The 15,659-nt window shown below is 54.7% G+C and overlaps 4 protein-coding genes across 4 annotated transcripts; 1 reads left to right on the top strand and 3 right to left on the bottom strand.

The window, feature by feature from the left end:
• Positions 1 to 135: 135 nt before the first annotated feature.
• MEX67 (nuclear mRNA export, poly(A)+RNA binding protein) lies at positions 136 to 2,350 on the bottom strand (the record flags this gene model as incomplete). The annotated part of the gene is made up of 2 exons (XM_064838223.1): positions 136 to 1,680; positions 1,913 to 2,350. The coding sequence occupies 2 exons, from the start codon at positions 2,348 to 2,350 to the stop codon at positions 136 to 138; spliced, it is 1,983 nt and encodes a 660-aa protein (XP_064694308.1).
• Positions 2,351 to 2,799: 449 nt separating this feature from the next.
• On the bottom strand, positions 2,800 to 5,406 carry KEX2 (pheromone processing endoprotease; the record flags this gene model as incomplete). Its single annotated transcript, XM_064838222.1, has 1 exon — positions 2,800 to 5,406. One exon carries the CDS (start codon positions 5,404 to 5,406, stop codon positions 2,800 to 2,802), a length of 2,607 nt encoding a protein of 868 aa, XP_064694307.1.
• Positions 5,407 to 6,113: 707 nt separating this feature from the next.
• LTS14_005523 (uncharacterized protein) lies at positions 6,114 to 11,255 on the top strand (the record flags this gene model as incomplete). The annotated part of the gene is made up of 1 exon (XM_064838221.1): positions 6,114 to 11,255. The coding sequence occupies one exon, from the start codon at positions 6,114 to 6,116 to the stop codon at positions 11,253 to 11,255; it is 5,142 nt and encodes a 1,713-aa protein (XP_064694306.1).
• A 181-nt stretch (positions 11,256 to 11,436) lies between these two features.
• Positions 11,437 to 15,099, bottom strand: prp10 (U2 snRNP component prp10; the record flags this gene model as incomplete). The annotated part of the gene is made up of 1 exon (XM_064838220.1): positions 11,437 to 15,099. The coding sequence occupies one exon, from the start codon at positions 15,097 to 15,099 to the stop codon at positions 11,437 to 11,439; it is 3,663 nt and encodes a 1,220-aa protein (XP_064694305.1).
• Between the last annotated feature and the right edge of the window lie 560 nt (positions 15,100 to 15,659).

Genomic DNA, 15,659 nt, shown 5'->3' with positions numbered 1-15,659 from the left:
AGCATCACAATCTACCTACTCAAGCACTCCCCGTCCTACGTCCCATCCACGACGCCTGAATCACCACCCCTTCGCTTCCACACAGCGTCTTCCCTTCCCAACCTGATAATACCTCTGGATCCCATCACCTGCAGACTAAGCAGGCAAAGCAGACCCAAACGCCTCAGGCGGCAAATTCCCCTTCACACTCTCAAAAGCCTGCAGCGCCATGGGATAGTTCCACGCCACCTGCTCCAGACAATCCTTAGCATACTGCAGCGTCATATTCGTCTGCTGCATAAGCTGCGCAACCATCTGTTCCGCTTGTGCCACGTCTAGCCCCGCAGGGAGACCAGGTGCAGCTGCATCCGGGACTTGTTGTTGTTGTGGATCCATGTTGTAGCCCTCGAAGTTGTCGGGCTCGAAGGCTTGAGTGCCGCCGTAGCTGCGGATAGTAAGCAGGTCGCTCACGACACGCACAGTGGCGGGACCACCGGGCCCGATGATGAAGGTGCGGTCGAAACTCCGCTTCTTCTTTGCCTGACCAGATGCGATGTCCTGCTCGTCGAATTCGCCATGAATGGTGATGAGGAACCCATCAACACCACCAGGCGAGGCACCACTAACGTCAGGCACACCAGGAACCATTTTAGCCTCGACGATCCACTTCCTCGCCTCAGCCGCAAGATCTGGATGCTTGGTAGCTGGCATTCCCGCAAAGACCTCGGCCACGGCCTGTGCACCACGAGATTTCCTGCTCTGTCTCGCAGGAAGTTGCGAAATCTTCTTAAGATTGCGACTGTGTTTGAGGTATGCTTCCCAATTACCAGTCTCAGCCTTATCGGCTGCGTTTGGATCGCGAGGCGCGGAGGTATTGACAGCGTAGGAAAACTCAGAGTCGTTGTCGTAGTAGTAGTTTGCCAGAGTCGCGCGATCAGTGTCGAAGCCGGTGAAGAATGTGCGGATGAAGTTCTCCGCAATGCCGCCTTCATCATTGAAGAGCGCGCTACGGATCGGAAAGGGTAGATCGGGCATCATCGTAGCCTTCTTCGCGATCTCTTCCTCCGTGCGTACTTGTATCCCGTTGAGTTGGCGGAGCGTGGGGTACCAGTTGACGATTTCCTGCTGGTAGCTAGGCTCGTTCTGCTCGAATGGATTGCCAGTCAGGATGAGGTGCTGAAGGTGGTTAAAGCGTCTGCGCCAGTTGTTGAGGCTGCCAAGCTTCGCGAATTTGTTGTTTGAGAGATCGAGATTCTGCACCTTTGGCAGATGTAGCGAGAGTGTCGAGACTGCGGTAAGATCCTCGAGGTCGTTGTTTGCCAAGGAGACACTCGTCACTGCCGCATCTCGATCCTCCTTCTTGTCGAAAGCATGGTCGAAGACGACCATCATAGCTGGGAAGAACTTGCTAGCTGTCGACTTCTTGTCAAACATGTGCTGATTTTTCAACTCCTCATCCTGGCCCAAGGCGCTAAGGTTGAGAAACTTGGTGTCTGGGTCGTAACGTCGCTCCAGTACACCACGCAACATCGCCTTGGTCGCCTCCGCCTGCGAAGGTGGCCCGCCTGTGTCCGAAGCTGCCCCATCCGTGCGCGTGATGCTGACTGTAGACCCTGCCCATCCATAACCATTCATCCGTACCAGTGCGTTCGCATCCTCCGATGGCACCTTGATGATCAGGTCTGAGCCTTCAACGTGAGACTGTTATATATCAAAATTAGTATTCTTCGCCAACTTTCCATAATGAACCCAATAAAAAAGCCGATCAGCCGGCGTCGGGCACGCGTGGACCAAGGTAGTAGTGCATCGCGGTCGTCGTTCTGAGATTGGCTGCTAACGATGGCGGACCGGATGTGTTCCTTCTCTTGACCATGGCTGCGGCGTGCACGCTGCAAAACAGGGTGCGGCGATAGGCATGCTGGCGCAGACATACCTTCTTAATCTTCACATTCCGGGCTCTTGATCCAAGTTTGCTGCTCGCTTTCTTCTCCAGCCATTTTATGAGAGCGCTGACCCCGCCATCGGCATTGTCGGCCGCTTTGCTCTTGTTCCAGCCGGACACCTTCAGTTCCACCAGTCCTCCTCGTGTGACGCTGATCCTGCCCTCCTTCATCGAAACGTCCCTCGTGCCTGCCGCTTGCCGGAGGATGGCTCGTTGTGCTGTCGCGCCAAGGATACCGCCGCGTGCTGGTCGTGCAGCCGAGTCCTTTCGCGGTCCTGTGGGTGTGCTGCTCTTGGCGACGCCTGCGCGGCCTTTGATGGGGAGACCCATAGCAACATCGCCGTCGCGATCAGCTCTAAGTCCGGCGCGGCGCCGCGTAGCGGCTGGGCCACGAGGAGCTGCGCGTGGTGCGGCGTGGCTACCAGGCATGTTGGCGGTGATGTGAGGTTTCTTCACGGTAGTGAGAGTGAGCTGGGCGGCTAGGCCAGCCTGATGCCGTAGATTGTCGTGGAATGTGCCTTCAATAAGTTATGTCGAGGAATCGCTGTTCTGGCGTATGCGTCCTCGTGTGTACTCGAAACGAGTCGTGGTATTTTAAAAGAGAGCGTCAAATGCGTTGTGCGTTGTTAAGTTGTTGTATGAAGAATGCAGTACGAAGCACGAAGCTTGTACAAGAACAAAGCCGCTGACAGCGATGAGTCAGCCGCCGGATCGACCCGTGTTAGGCAACAAGGCATCTTTATTCACACGTGACTAGTACAAGAACGCAGTGAAGGAGGCGGCAGTAAGAAGCATCAACTCTTAGGTCTACAGGAATACACACTGCCACGGGACCAAATCATCCCTAAGCCACCCAAGCAGAATTACAATATCGTATCCTATCCCACATCCACCCCCTCCCTCCTAGGCTCATCATCCTTATACCTCTGATTTCCCGTCCCCACCAACCCCTTCCCTTCCTCCCCCTCCTCTCCCTCATCCTCAATATCACTCCCCACCCCAAAAGCATCCCCCTCACTCTCATCGTCGCTCCCAGGAGCAAAAGCATCGTACAACCTCCCAGCCTTCTTCCCTTGCTTCCCTCTCGCCCCACCGTTCATATGACCATTCCCATTGCCATTCGCACCTCCACGTCCGTGTCCATTATCATGATCATCATCGTCGTCCGGATTCTGACGATCCACCATTTCAAAATTATAGTCGTCGCGGTTTAGCCACGAGCGTCGGCGGCGTTGATGGTACCAGTAGCCTCCTAGTCCGATCAGGAAGAGGAGGATGAGGGTGATGGAGCCATAGATCCAGGCTTGGGTTGACTTCGTCACGCCGAAGGTTGGGAAGATGTGGGGGAGGAGGCGGTCGGTGTTTGCGCTGGGAGTTGCGGATGGTGTTGGGGTGGACGAGGTGGCGGGTTCATCGACTTTGTCGTCTTCCTTATCTCCTTCCTTGGGAGGTACGGTGGACGATTCGGTGGGTTTGGCGTTGACGGGTCGATGTTGGTGGTCATCTGGATTACCCTCTGGCTTTCCGGTTTCTGTTGGCACTGCAACGGAAGTAGTGGCCACGTCTGGATTGGTGATGACATCGTGGTCATCGTCATCGGTCTCGGTCGGCATAGGCAGGAGCTCCTGCTTGCTACCATCGATACTTTCACCCCAGAGCTTGAGCCTCCAGTCCGTGAAGTTCCCGGAATGCTCGTTGACACTCGTGTCCTTCACGACGACTGTCCAGGTTCCAACACCAGGTTCGCCCCAGTGAGCTACGGACATGAAGGTCCAATCGACGTAGCCGCTGTTCGCATCGTCGTTGCGACGGTGGGTCGCGATGTGGCTGACCATACCAGTAGGACTGCGAAGCTCAGCTGACAAGTCGCCACGGCGTGTATGCGCTACATTCATCGTGACAGTGACATGCTCCAGACGCTCCAAATTAGCCATCTTTAGTATGTCTGCCGTGACCTCGAAACTGCTCGTCAATCCTTGGTCGCCCTGCGGGATAGGGTGCTTGACGTGCATCCATGGTGAATAATACCACGCCTGCGGCTTGACGTTCGTCCAGTTTCTCGCGCCCTCGACAAGCGCCCACGCATCCGCTTTTCCATACCCGAACTGATGACTGAAGTCCTTCTGGATGGCAGTATTGAGCGACCAGTCACTCTCCTGATCGATCTTCACTGCAGTCAAAACAGTCAACCACTGTATATCCCTCCATGTCAAGCTAGGGTTGACTTCCAGCATCAATCCGTAGATACCAGCGACCAGTGGTCCAGCGGCCGAGGTTCCACCGTGGTTTGTATAGCATTTGTCTTTGCCCACATCGGTAGTGTGAATAGCATCGCCGGAGCCAGAGGAATAAGTGACCACGAGCTGCGCCGAGCATTTCTCCGAGTAGTACGGATGCGCGCCCTTGCGATCGATACCCCCTACACTGACAGAGTAAATACTGTTCGTGTACCCATCGAAATTGCAATTATCGTCGTTCGCTGCACCATTGCCAATAGCGAAGACGTAGATCGAACCCAGACCTCCTCGGCCCGCTTGCACTCCCTTCAACATCGCGCGACGAATTAAGAGCCCCGGCTGCTCCATACTCTGACCATCATCCGGTGGTCCCCAGGAGCAAGAGTAGATTTGGTTTTCCTGGTAAGCGTAGTTCATGGCTATGGCCTCATCGGCATCAGAGATGACTTTGGACAAGATCCTGCACGCGCTGACTTTGCCATCATAAGCTACTCCTACACCACAAATATTGTTCCGCGCCGCTGCTACCTCGCCTGCGCATCGAGTACCGTGATGATCATCGCTAAGCCGAGGCTTTGGATCCTGAACTTGGTCGTTGAAGTCCCAGCTTCCGGCCTGGAAGTAGTTGGCTTGGAGATCGTCGCTGTCCATATCTAGACCGTCATCAACGATGCAGACTGTGCTGTTCTTGCCTGTGATGCCTTGCCCCCATACTCCGGTGACGTTTATGTCGTGGCCTGGTTGGATGTGGTTGTAGAGATGCCACTGGTCTTGGAAGATCGGATCCGTGATGTCCAGGGTCTTCGCAATATCGAGGCCTTCTTGTATGAGGGTAGGATCACCAACAGTGCTCTGTCGTACCGAAGGAGGTATGACGCCACGCTTGACCAGTGGAAAGCGAGTGGAGAGGTCTTGCTTCTTGTTCAGGAGAACATGGTCGAGGATGTGCGGTTCTGCTGCGCCAACGTCTCTTCGCCGCCGCCGTAATCGCAGCTCTTCTTGTGCTTCTCTAACATGATCGTAACCGTCCTGTCGAGTTTGGGCGCGGAAGAAATGGGTATTGTCCAATTCGCCTACGGGTCCATCATAGTGCAGATCCAGTGTTCGTGACAAGTCTTCTGGTCGTTGTCCTGATCGCAATTCTACCACATAGTAGTCATGAGCATCATAATTGCGGTGTTGTCGTGCCCACGTGTCCCCAGCAAGACATAATAAGAGCCCTGAAGGCAGCCAGCTCGATATTCTCATCTTCTCCTTGCTCCTGACGAGCTGTCGCAACACAAGAGTATGCCCCTACCATTCACATGCCTTATCTTTCACAGAATGACATATTCCAGAGAGAGTGTAAGAAACGAAAGCGCAAATTGGGTGTCGTAGCTGACGGTAAGCAAGCTCGAGGATGGTTCTTTGTCTCGTCAATACGTGGACTCCGACTTCAACCTTGAATAGGTAGCCGAGAAGTCGAGCGGGTCGGTCCTCGTCCCCGTCGGTCGGGTAAAGCTTGGCTTTCTTCTTCGTTTCAGCTTGCCGTCGTTCCGTGTAGCTGGATCCTTGCTTGATTATGGTGTATGAAACCAATGTTCGACACGATATGATCACTACAATCTGGCAGAATACATCCAAACATATGCCAGCGTGATGGCAAGAGGGTGTTGGCCTTATTGTACATATAAGATCGTGCATGAGCCTGTTCTGGCAAGATGCAAAAACTCCGGCGCATGCGCGACCCGTGGCCGATGAGCTGCATGATGCTGCCAGGATACCAGCCATCTTTCTCGTGCTCCAACAAACCTGTATATCCATCCCGTCCCACCGTTTCCCCAGATCATGACCTGTCAAAGCCCAAGTGTAGAATACATTTGTCAAGTTTGCCTCATCGGCGCAAAGATATAAAGCAAAAAGCATAGAAGCAAGATCAGGAAGCTGAGCGCCAGTAAAGCCACCGTACGACAGCCATGGCAGACACTCGTCGCCAATCTGGACTCTGGTCCGAGAACCCCTCGACTGGCACGTACGAACAGCAATCTCAGCCAGGTCCATATCAATACTATCAACCTCCGACTCGCAAGCCAGGGAGTGAAAAGCGACGATCATACAGCGAACGAGCTGGCGACAACGGCGTAGGTGAAGCCGAGACATATCGTCCGACCCAACCCAACGGCGTGCAACGAAGCGAAAGCAGAAAAGTGCGCGACCTTCGCAACGATCGCGACGCAGAGATGGAGAGACAGGGATACAGCACCAGTAACAGCGATGCCCGTGCTGGAGCACAACCACTGAGAGTCGATCCGAACGCTGTTCCGGACAATCTGCGCGATAAACCATGGTCACCAGACCTCGTCTCGCCTCGCACAGGTGGGCAGCAGAAGACAGGTCGACAGGCTAGTACAGCCTCGAACGCTTCCGAGCTTTTACGCCGCGGCTCCGTGCCCGATCGCTCACCCTTACAGAAGCTAGAAATGGAGTTCTCCAACAAGACCGAGAAGAGAGCCAAGCTGGAAGAAGCAGAGAGACGACTCAGTGTAAAGGATAGAAGTGGTAGGGATGACAGGAGGATCGTTAGTGACGGCGCTGCTACTACTACGAGACGACCGAACGAGGGCGTGAGAAGGGACGAGAAGCCCGTAAGGGTTTCGGCGGATGTATCGAGGGATGGAGAGGGTGTTAATGGGTCCAAGAAGTTCCATAGGGCTAGTGATGCCCTGAAGAGGGAGGTTGAGCCGGAGGGAAGGAGGAGTATGCAGGAATCTGCTCGGCAGAGAGGAGCGGAGGAGGATGTGCGTACCGGCAACAATGATCTCGGTCGGAGTGGGAGTAAGTACAAGCACCGAGCTCGAGATGCTGGATTTGCTGGTGCGGCGGCTGCAATGGCCGGAGCTGGTGTGGCTGAAGGTACTAGCGCTGCGGAAAGAGGCAAGGCTGCTCATGAGCGGAGAAAAGGTGGTTTGACGCGAGAGGGTAGCGTGCAGGAGAGCTCGTCTCCTTCGTATGCACGGGAGCCGGAACCTATGACGGCAGTTGCGCTGGGTCGCTCGGGGTCTAGAAAACTTCAGAAGCGCAACCAGCCGGCTGATGTGGAGTGGTATGGTAGAGGTAATGGTAATGATGGGCGTGTTTCGCAGGATCAGCAGCGTGGAGGTCAGGACACTGGACATGCGACCAGGCAGGCTTTGCAATCCGATCGCATTGGTGGTTTGAATGGTACGAAGAATGCTGGGAAGTATCAGGAGCCTGATCCTCTTCCACCAGCGCAAGTTGCGACGGGTAAGGGGCATGCGGTGCCATACTCTGTTCCGCCGCAGACGGCTGCTGGAAGAGATATGAGGGAGCAGGTTGGGTTTGGCGCTAGTCAGGAGCACAACGCCGGCAACGGACCGCACCAAGAAAAGCATCATCATAGCTTCGGCGGCGTGTTCCATCACCATGATGCGCCGCGTGGCTACGAAGCTCCAAGCAGAGAGCTGGATGAATGGCGGTCTGCTGGTGTGGCGCGTGTGCGGCTGGAGGACTTCGCCGAGGGCAGACCTGGAGCAGCGATTAGTGCCGGAGACGAAGACAAGAATTCGCCGTGGTGGGAGAAGGAGAGAGAACAAAAGGGAGGACCGTCAAGTTCTTCTGGCTCGACGCGGAATGCTGCACCACCTCAGATGGATGGACCATATGAAGAAGAGGCGAAACACTTTCGTCCGCCTCTCTACCTCAAGTGTGGTCCGCTCCTCCGATACACAGGTATGAGGCGCGAGAACGCAGCACCGCCATCTCGATCTGGAAGTCGCACCACAAATGGAAATACCGGTGACAAGGAGATCTGGCGCGGCAGCATCATGATCGTAACAGATGATCGACAGTCAGACTACTCTTCCGTTCCAACCCTGCGCCTCTTCGCCCAAGAAATGGAGCTCCACACCCCGCCACCCAAAGAACTGCTCGAAAGTGGCCACGAGCTCCCTCCCGAGTACGAAGACCCAGTAGCAGGTCAAGTCAAGCTCTCCCGAACAGGTCGACCTCTGTACGTCCGACACGTCCATGAGATCGACGGCGAGGTCGACCTCAGTCGAGAAGAGAACCCACAAGGCCTCTTCGCCGCCACGCGAACACCTGCGCTCGGGCCACAGAATTCCATGGAAAACGGGCGGGAGAGCAGACACATCACCTTCCAGGACAAATCCCGCGTGAAGAAGAACCGAGCAGAGAAGGAAGGTCGCTACCGCGAAGTCCGCGCCCACCGCCTCCATGTCGAACGCGGCTACACGTTCTGGCGCTTCAACATCGAGATCGAACTCGGAAGTCGTCAACACCGAGTAGCATACCGCATCAACAAAGGCCCAGCCATAGGCTTCTGGGTGCCCGCCAAGGGCGAGACGATGCACACGATGTTCCACTCCTGCAACGGCTTCTCCATGTCCGTCGACCCGCACCTCTTCTCTGGCCCCGACCCGCTATGGCGAGATGTGATGAATAGACATCAGATGCGACCATTCCATGTCATGCTCGGTGGCGGAGATCAAATCTACAACGACGCTGTTATGAGGGATACGGAGTTGTTCAAGGAATGGTTGCAGATGAAGAATCCGGAGCACAAGCACTCTGCCCCTTTCACGCATGAAATGCAAGAGGAGCTGGAGTCATTTTATCTGGAAAGGTATTGCATGTGGTTCTCCCAGGGCCTGTTCGGCATGGCGAATGCGCAGATCCCGATGGTGAATCTGTGGGACGATCATGATATTATTGATGGGTTTGGATCTTATCCTCATCATTTCATGGCTTCGCCTGTATTTGCCGGGGTGGGCGCCGTGGCTTTCAAATTCTATATGCTTTTCCAGCACCAGAGTCTGGTTACTGAGACGCAGAAGGAGGAGCCGAGTTGGATCTTGGGCCATAGCCCGGGACCGTATATCAGTCAGCTTTCGAGGAGTGTCTATGTGAGGTTGGGGAAGCGGGTAGGGTTCTTAGGCCTCGATTGCAGGACCGAGAGGATGAGGGATGAGATTCTCAGTCAGGAGACTTACGATGTTGTGTTTGATCGGCTGCGGCATGAGCTCAGGACTGGCGGGGAGGAGGTGAGGCATTTGATTGTGTTGTTGAGTGTGCCTATTGCTTACCCGCGTCTGAACTTTCTGGAGAATATTCTTACGAGCCGGGTTATGGATCCGATCAAAGCTCTTGGTCGCGCGGGAATGCTGGGTGGGTTCGTCAACAAATTTGATGGCGGCGTCGAGATTTTGGATGATCTGGATGACCATTGGACGGCGAAACATCATAAAGCTGAGCGAAACTGGTTCATCTCGGAACTTCAAGAACTGAGTCGCGAGTTTGAGGTCCGCATCACCATTCTCGGCGGTGACGTCCACCTTGGTGCTGTCGGACAATTCTACTCTGGCCGCAAGGCGACTGGTGGTTTGAGGAAGGATAGGGACTGGAGATACATGCCCAACATTATCTCTTCCGCCATCGTCAACACCCCACCACCGAACATGATGGCTGATGTGCTCAACAAGCGGAATCGAGTGCATAAATTGGATAAAGAGGGTCTCACGGAGGAGAGCATGATCCCATTGTTTGAGAAGGATGTGGATGGCAGTAAGAGGAATAATAGATGTTTGCTGCCGAGAAGGAATTATTGTACGATTCGGGAGTACGTTCCTGGATCCACACCGCCGCATTCGCCAAGGTTGGGGCCGCATAATGTTTCGATGGATGGGCAGAGTGCAGAGGGGATGATGAGTCCGAGAGAGGGAAGATTTGGTGGTGATGGCGAGGGCAGGAGGTTCCCACCAGGTTCGATGAAGAGAACCATGTCTCTTACCCGTGGTCCGGCAGCTCTGGTGCGAAGACTTTCTGGTTCGGGGAAGAAGGACCAGAGGCCTGGGTCGGCGGGTTACGGGCAGCAGGAGGTGGAGCCGAGGGGTCCGATGCAGATGCAACGGGCTAATAGTCTTGGTGGTGAGGCTCAAGGCTCTTACTTCCCTCCACATCCGGCGGATGACGAAGCAGAGGGCGGCAGACCTATCAACCGCTTTCTGCGACGTCCGACAAACTTATCGATCAAGGAAGCGAGAACAGCGGCTGCGAAAGGTGGAGCAGAAGACGACGACAACGACGATATCGGTAAGATCGATCTCGAAGGTGGTCTGGACATCTCGCTTTGCATGGAGGTTGACCAGAAACATCCTACTGGCGAGACAATTGGGTACAGACTACTGGTTCCGGCTTTGTGGTGCGAAGATCAACCGGTGCACCACGCAGACGGGCAAGGTGTTGGACACGCTGGTGATGGAATTGAGGACGAGAAGTTCAATGAGAAGCCGAAAAGAGGTGGCGGACTCCTACGACGGCTGACGGGACGTGGCAAAAGAGGTCACGAGGTTGGTGAGGACGGGATGAGCAGGAGTCCTTCGCCCACCCCGCCTCCATCTAGAGGCGGTGGAGGTATGATGGGTGGGCAGGGTTTTCAGCAGCAGTCAAATGCTATGGGTCACGGCATGCACTCGGACGGATACGAAACTCAGCCTGCGCCGCCCCGTTCACGAGAAGCCGATGCCTACCAGAAAGGCTACACGCTCTCCTCGCCACCTATTGGCTCGACACAGCCTCAGAGATTCAATGCCGTAAGCTCAAACAATAATCCTTACCCTCAGTATGCGCAAGGCGGAGGCAACACGAATCCAGGTACTCGGCCCAAATATCAAGGCCAGCTACCCCACCAGCAGCAGCAAGTGCGTGGTGGTGCCGTTCCTCGGCACGCAGCCAACGAGCCATGGCGCGATGGCCAACAAGACTACAACGAGTACAGCGAAGGCAGCCTAACACCTTCAGACGAATACATCAATCCCAACGAGAAATTTGGCGCCGCGGGGGGCAGACATGGCCCAGCAATGCAAGGCCGACGGCCAAGTAAAGCGGAGAGATTCTTCGGTATTGGTGCCGAGAGTGGGCCGTGGGGTCGTGGTGGTGGTGGTGGTGGTGGAAGAGTGCAGAAGGATGAAGGCGGGTATGGTGACCACGGGGAATTCGATGATGGAGAAGGGTATGAGGATGATGGGTTTGAAGGTGAGCCTCAGAAACGGAAGGCTAGCTGGAAGATTTGGCAGAAGTAGAGGGAGTCGGTACATAGATGACTAATTGCGCGGGAGTAGGATACACGATAAACGCCATGCTTGTTACGACCGTCAGACCTTCTCCAAAACGTCATGTGAGACCTAAGCCGTGTTAAGCTACAAAGCATGGAACGCTGCTGTCTCTTCTTGCAACAAGAAAAATAGTCTTCCTACTCTCAGCTCATATCATCACTCCCAACTCCACCCTCCCAACCATAGCCGCCACATCTTCCTCCACAACCGGATAATAAGGCACCATAGCATCCGCACTCTGCACATAAGCCTCGTTATACAACCTCCAATACGGCACCCTGACCTTGCGCGCCGGATGGAACAACCCAGCCCAGACATAATTCATCACCGCGCCCGTTCCCACAGCCACTCTTACCGCATCAATAGCCTCGATGACCCTATCAATGACATGTGGACTAGTCTCGAAAATATTCGGGTACAGGAGGTTGAGGAGATGGAGCATAGCGTCTTCGCAGCCCAAGCCGACGACGCCGAGAGCGATATGCTTCACCACCGAGGCAGCGGTTTGGCGATGGACTTGGTCGCGGTCGACAAGGGCGTCTTCGATGAGTGGCGTGACGGCGTAGACATAATCTTTCGCCATCTCACCAATGTATTCGAACAAAAAGCTGAGGGATTTGAGGACACCATTCTGGACATTGAGTTCAGGGACGCGGTACTCGTTCATCAGAGCCGGGAGGACGGTGAACGGGGCGCAGGTTTCTGCAACGATGCCAATGGCGACGGCGGTACAGACACGACTTTGGCGTTCTTGGACTCGGAGGTTGTTGAGCAGAGTGGCGAGGACGTCTTGAGGCCCAATGGCTTTGGCGATGAAGCCGAAGGTGTTGTTTGCCGCGCGACGGATACCCTTCTTATGCGCCTTTAGCATGTCGAGGAGTTCGAAGCAGATCCGCATCCATTCTCGCGCGTTGACTGACTCGGGCCCACGATCCGCAATACGGCCTACGAGGTCGATGGTGTTTTCCTGCACTTTCTCGTGCCGATTGCGCAGGATAGGTGTGAGGCGAGGTAGAAGGTCTTTGATGGGTGGTTGCATGCTGGCGATTCCTACCACCGTGACGATACTGCGCATAGCGCCCAGGATCGAGCCGAGGACTTCGGGATATTCTTCTCCTAAGTATTCGTAGAGGACTGTGCTGAGTTTACCCATCAAGCCGTCTTCACCACATTGCTTCATGACGATTGCGATGCGGGTGATCAGGTCTGCGGCTTGCTGGCGCACAGTTGCGGATTTGTTGTTCAGCCGCCAGAGGATGGTACTGACGATCTGAGGGAGATATGGTTTGCAACGTACGCCGAGAGCATTGACTACTGTGCCGAAGCCGTTCAGTAGCACGACGTCTTCCACACTCTGTTCCTGCAAAGCGTGCAATATACCATCGACTAATCGCTCCTCAAGTCGCTCGTTGATATCTGCTGCACCCATAGCAGAGATGACCTTCTCAATCGTCTCTACAGTCATCTTACGGTACGACTCACTCTCGTCCTTGAGGTTGTTGACAACACGCTCCACGATCTCGCCGACGCCGACCTTGTTGCCCAGATCCACGGTGGTCTCCACAACTTGCTTGTAATTCCTCTTATCCAGAGCCATGCGCCTCACCCAGAAACTCTTGAAGAAATCGTTCAGCACCTTCTCTTTTAGATATTGTGCAGTGACACCACTAGTGCCAGCACATTGTGAAATGACCTTGAGCACAACTTTCTTCATCTCCTCATCGGGGGAAGCAAACTCTCGAAGCAGAATCTCCATGATCTGTCCAGTGTAGTAATTCGAGTATTCCTCGTCCATGAGAGGGATGATATACCCAACAGCCTTCAAGAAACCTGCAAGACCCTTGCCACGTTGCTTCCGGGCGCCTGTCCACAGAGGGTTTAGAATATCGTCGAAAGACTCAATACCGAAAGGATTCGAAGCTTCAGCCAGCGCAGCAAGAGCCAGAGACGTGACAGTCCGGACCTTCGCCTGCTCGTCATTGAGGTTCTCGGCAATACAGTCGACCAGACCCTTCAGATGCGGCAGAACCGCACAACCCATAAGGATTGGAATCTGCTGCACGATCTTGACACCCGTATGCCTAGCTTGCCATGACTTCTTACTCTTGCACACGGCCTTCAGGAAAGGCAACAGCGTTGGTATGCCAAGTGCACTAGCCACCACGGCGAAAGCTCGAGCAGTGGTGTTCCGCACATACTCGTCAACATGATCGATATCAGGTCTCATCGTACTAATCATGTGTGCCAGGCCAGCAGCCTTGGCCAGATTGCTGATGATTTCTCGGCCTTCAACACGGGCGTAGTAATCCTGATCGATGAGAAGTGGTTCGATGACCACGAGAATTTTGTGCACGTAAGGTCGTACGAGGTCGTCCAACTTGTATAGAACACGGTCAATAACCTTGACTAGAAGATGGCGTTCTTGGTCTTCGAGTGACTTCTCCATGAGGAGTGGCAGGATCTGGTCGAAGAGTGCTCCGGCACCGAAGTGCCGAGCATTGTCTGTGATTTGGCGGAGGGCGGTCTTTCGCATTGGTGGTGTGCCGTTCTTTACTTTCAGTAGTAATCGCATGATCTTTCGCTGTTTGAGCTCTTCCACGCTAAGCTCATTCTCGTCTGCGCCGTCCACGAGTTTGCCAAAGTAGGCCATATCCTCGGCCTTGAAGAATTGAAGATCGCCTACGCCTGGGATGTCGGATGGTAGCTGTTTGCCCATTGACCGCGGATCGACAGACTCCTGCATCATGAATCCCCCAGTATTGGCGGGTGTGGCTGCAGGCGCAAGACGCCGTGCTGGGGCACGGGTAGGCTCGTAACCTGGTGGTGGCTCCAGGATCTTGAAGCCCTCCGAGGGCAGCATTTCGTCCAACTCTTCGTCTGATAGCGGAGCGTTGCGACTCGAGATGTCGGTACCGAAGCTAGACATGGCCTGACCAGGTACCGGGCCGACAGCTGGTGTGGCACTGCCTGCTGCTGCTGCGACGTCCCACTTCGAGCGCTTTTTCGTTGCTGCAGCATCGCCGTTTGGAGCAGCAGTAGTGTCCCACCGTGATTTCTTGGCTACTGTGCCGCCGTTCGTAGTGCTTCCATTTGTGTCCGCTGCACCTTCTTCAGCAGTAGCCGCATCTTCAGCTGAAGTATCCCATCTCCTTTTCCTCACCCTCGGCTTTGCCTCTGTAGCACCATTCTCGCCATCTCCGTTCTCTACTTTCTTGACGTCTCGTTCGGGCGTGCCATCCTTAAGTGTAGCCTGATGTTCCACCACGCCATCCATCTCGTCGTCATCGTCACCTCTCGCAATCTTCTCCTTGTCTTGCTCTTCAATCAGTCTTCGCACCCGCTCCTCTTCTCGTTCCATCTCCCTCTCCTGCATAGTCTCCTTGTACGACTTCGCCTCTCCATCCTCGAATCCGCGCTTGAACCTCCGCTTTTGGTAGTCCGTCTCTCGACTCGCGATCTGTGCCTTCTTCTCTCGCGACTCCAAGATGTCATCTTCTGCTGTATCTCCAGTCGCCCACTCCCCTATCTGCGCAGCCGTAGCCGTGTACTGACCCACCAATCGCCCGTCCTGCTCGTCATCTTCATCCGCATCTGCCATCATTTCATCATCCCCCGCAGCGATAGACGTGTTGTACCCAGCGAACTTGTCTCCGGAATCCTTGCTGTACAGGTCTGTATCCATAGCATCCGTGAGGGAGACCTTGGATTCGTTTTGTCGCTGGCCATTTGCGCCGCCTTTGCCAGACTTCTTTCCACTTGCATTGCGCTCAGCCTGGGCTTCACGAACGCGCTTGAAGTCGGCGTCGGACATGACGGGGGTGTGTGCGTCCCCTTAAGCTGCTGTGTGGTGGTATGGTGTTGGGTGTAGTCACCTCGAAGGAGAGGATGTATAATGGACCAGAAACAGAAATCCGGGGCTCGGCATTAGTCGCTGACTCGCGCGTGCACGTGATCTCGACCGGTATCTGGCTCGGATCCACTTGCTAGAGAACAACCGATATGCTGTGTAAGATGCCTCGACATGATCACTATCAACTTCACATGATCATAGCTGATGGACTACTTTCTTTGTACTCTACCCATCAACATACTCGCTTCGATGCTGAATGGCCCGATGAACTCGATATATTCGCCTCAGTCGATCTAGTGCCGTCCGCCGCGAACTCCACTTGGCGCATCTGCATGCGCAGAAGCGAGGGCAAAAGCCTAGTCTTTTGTCCGGTATGCCGGCTGTTGGCTCCATTGGATGTAGCCTCCGTAGACGACGGCTCATGGGGTGGCGGTCCGCCATACTATCGTCTGCATGGTCGTTGCCAATGCATATACATACCGTCTGCTTTGTTCTTGAGCGGCACATATAGGGTCGCGAGC

This window comes from Recurvomyces mirabilis, assembly GCF_035927965.1.
Source record: "Recurvomyces mirabilis strain CCFEE 5264 chromosome Unknown scaffold_13, whole genome shotgun sequence".
Lineage (NCBI taxonomy): Eukaryota > Fungi > Ascomycota > Dothideomycetes > Mycosphaerellales > Teratosphaeriaceae > Recurvomyces > Recurvomyces mirabilis.
This window is presented reverse-complemented; position numbering and strand designations above follow the sequence as displayed.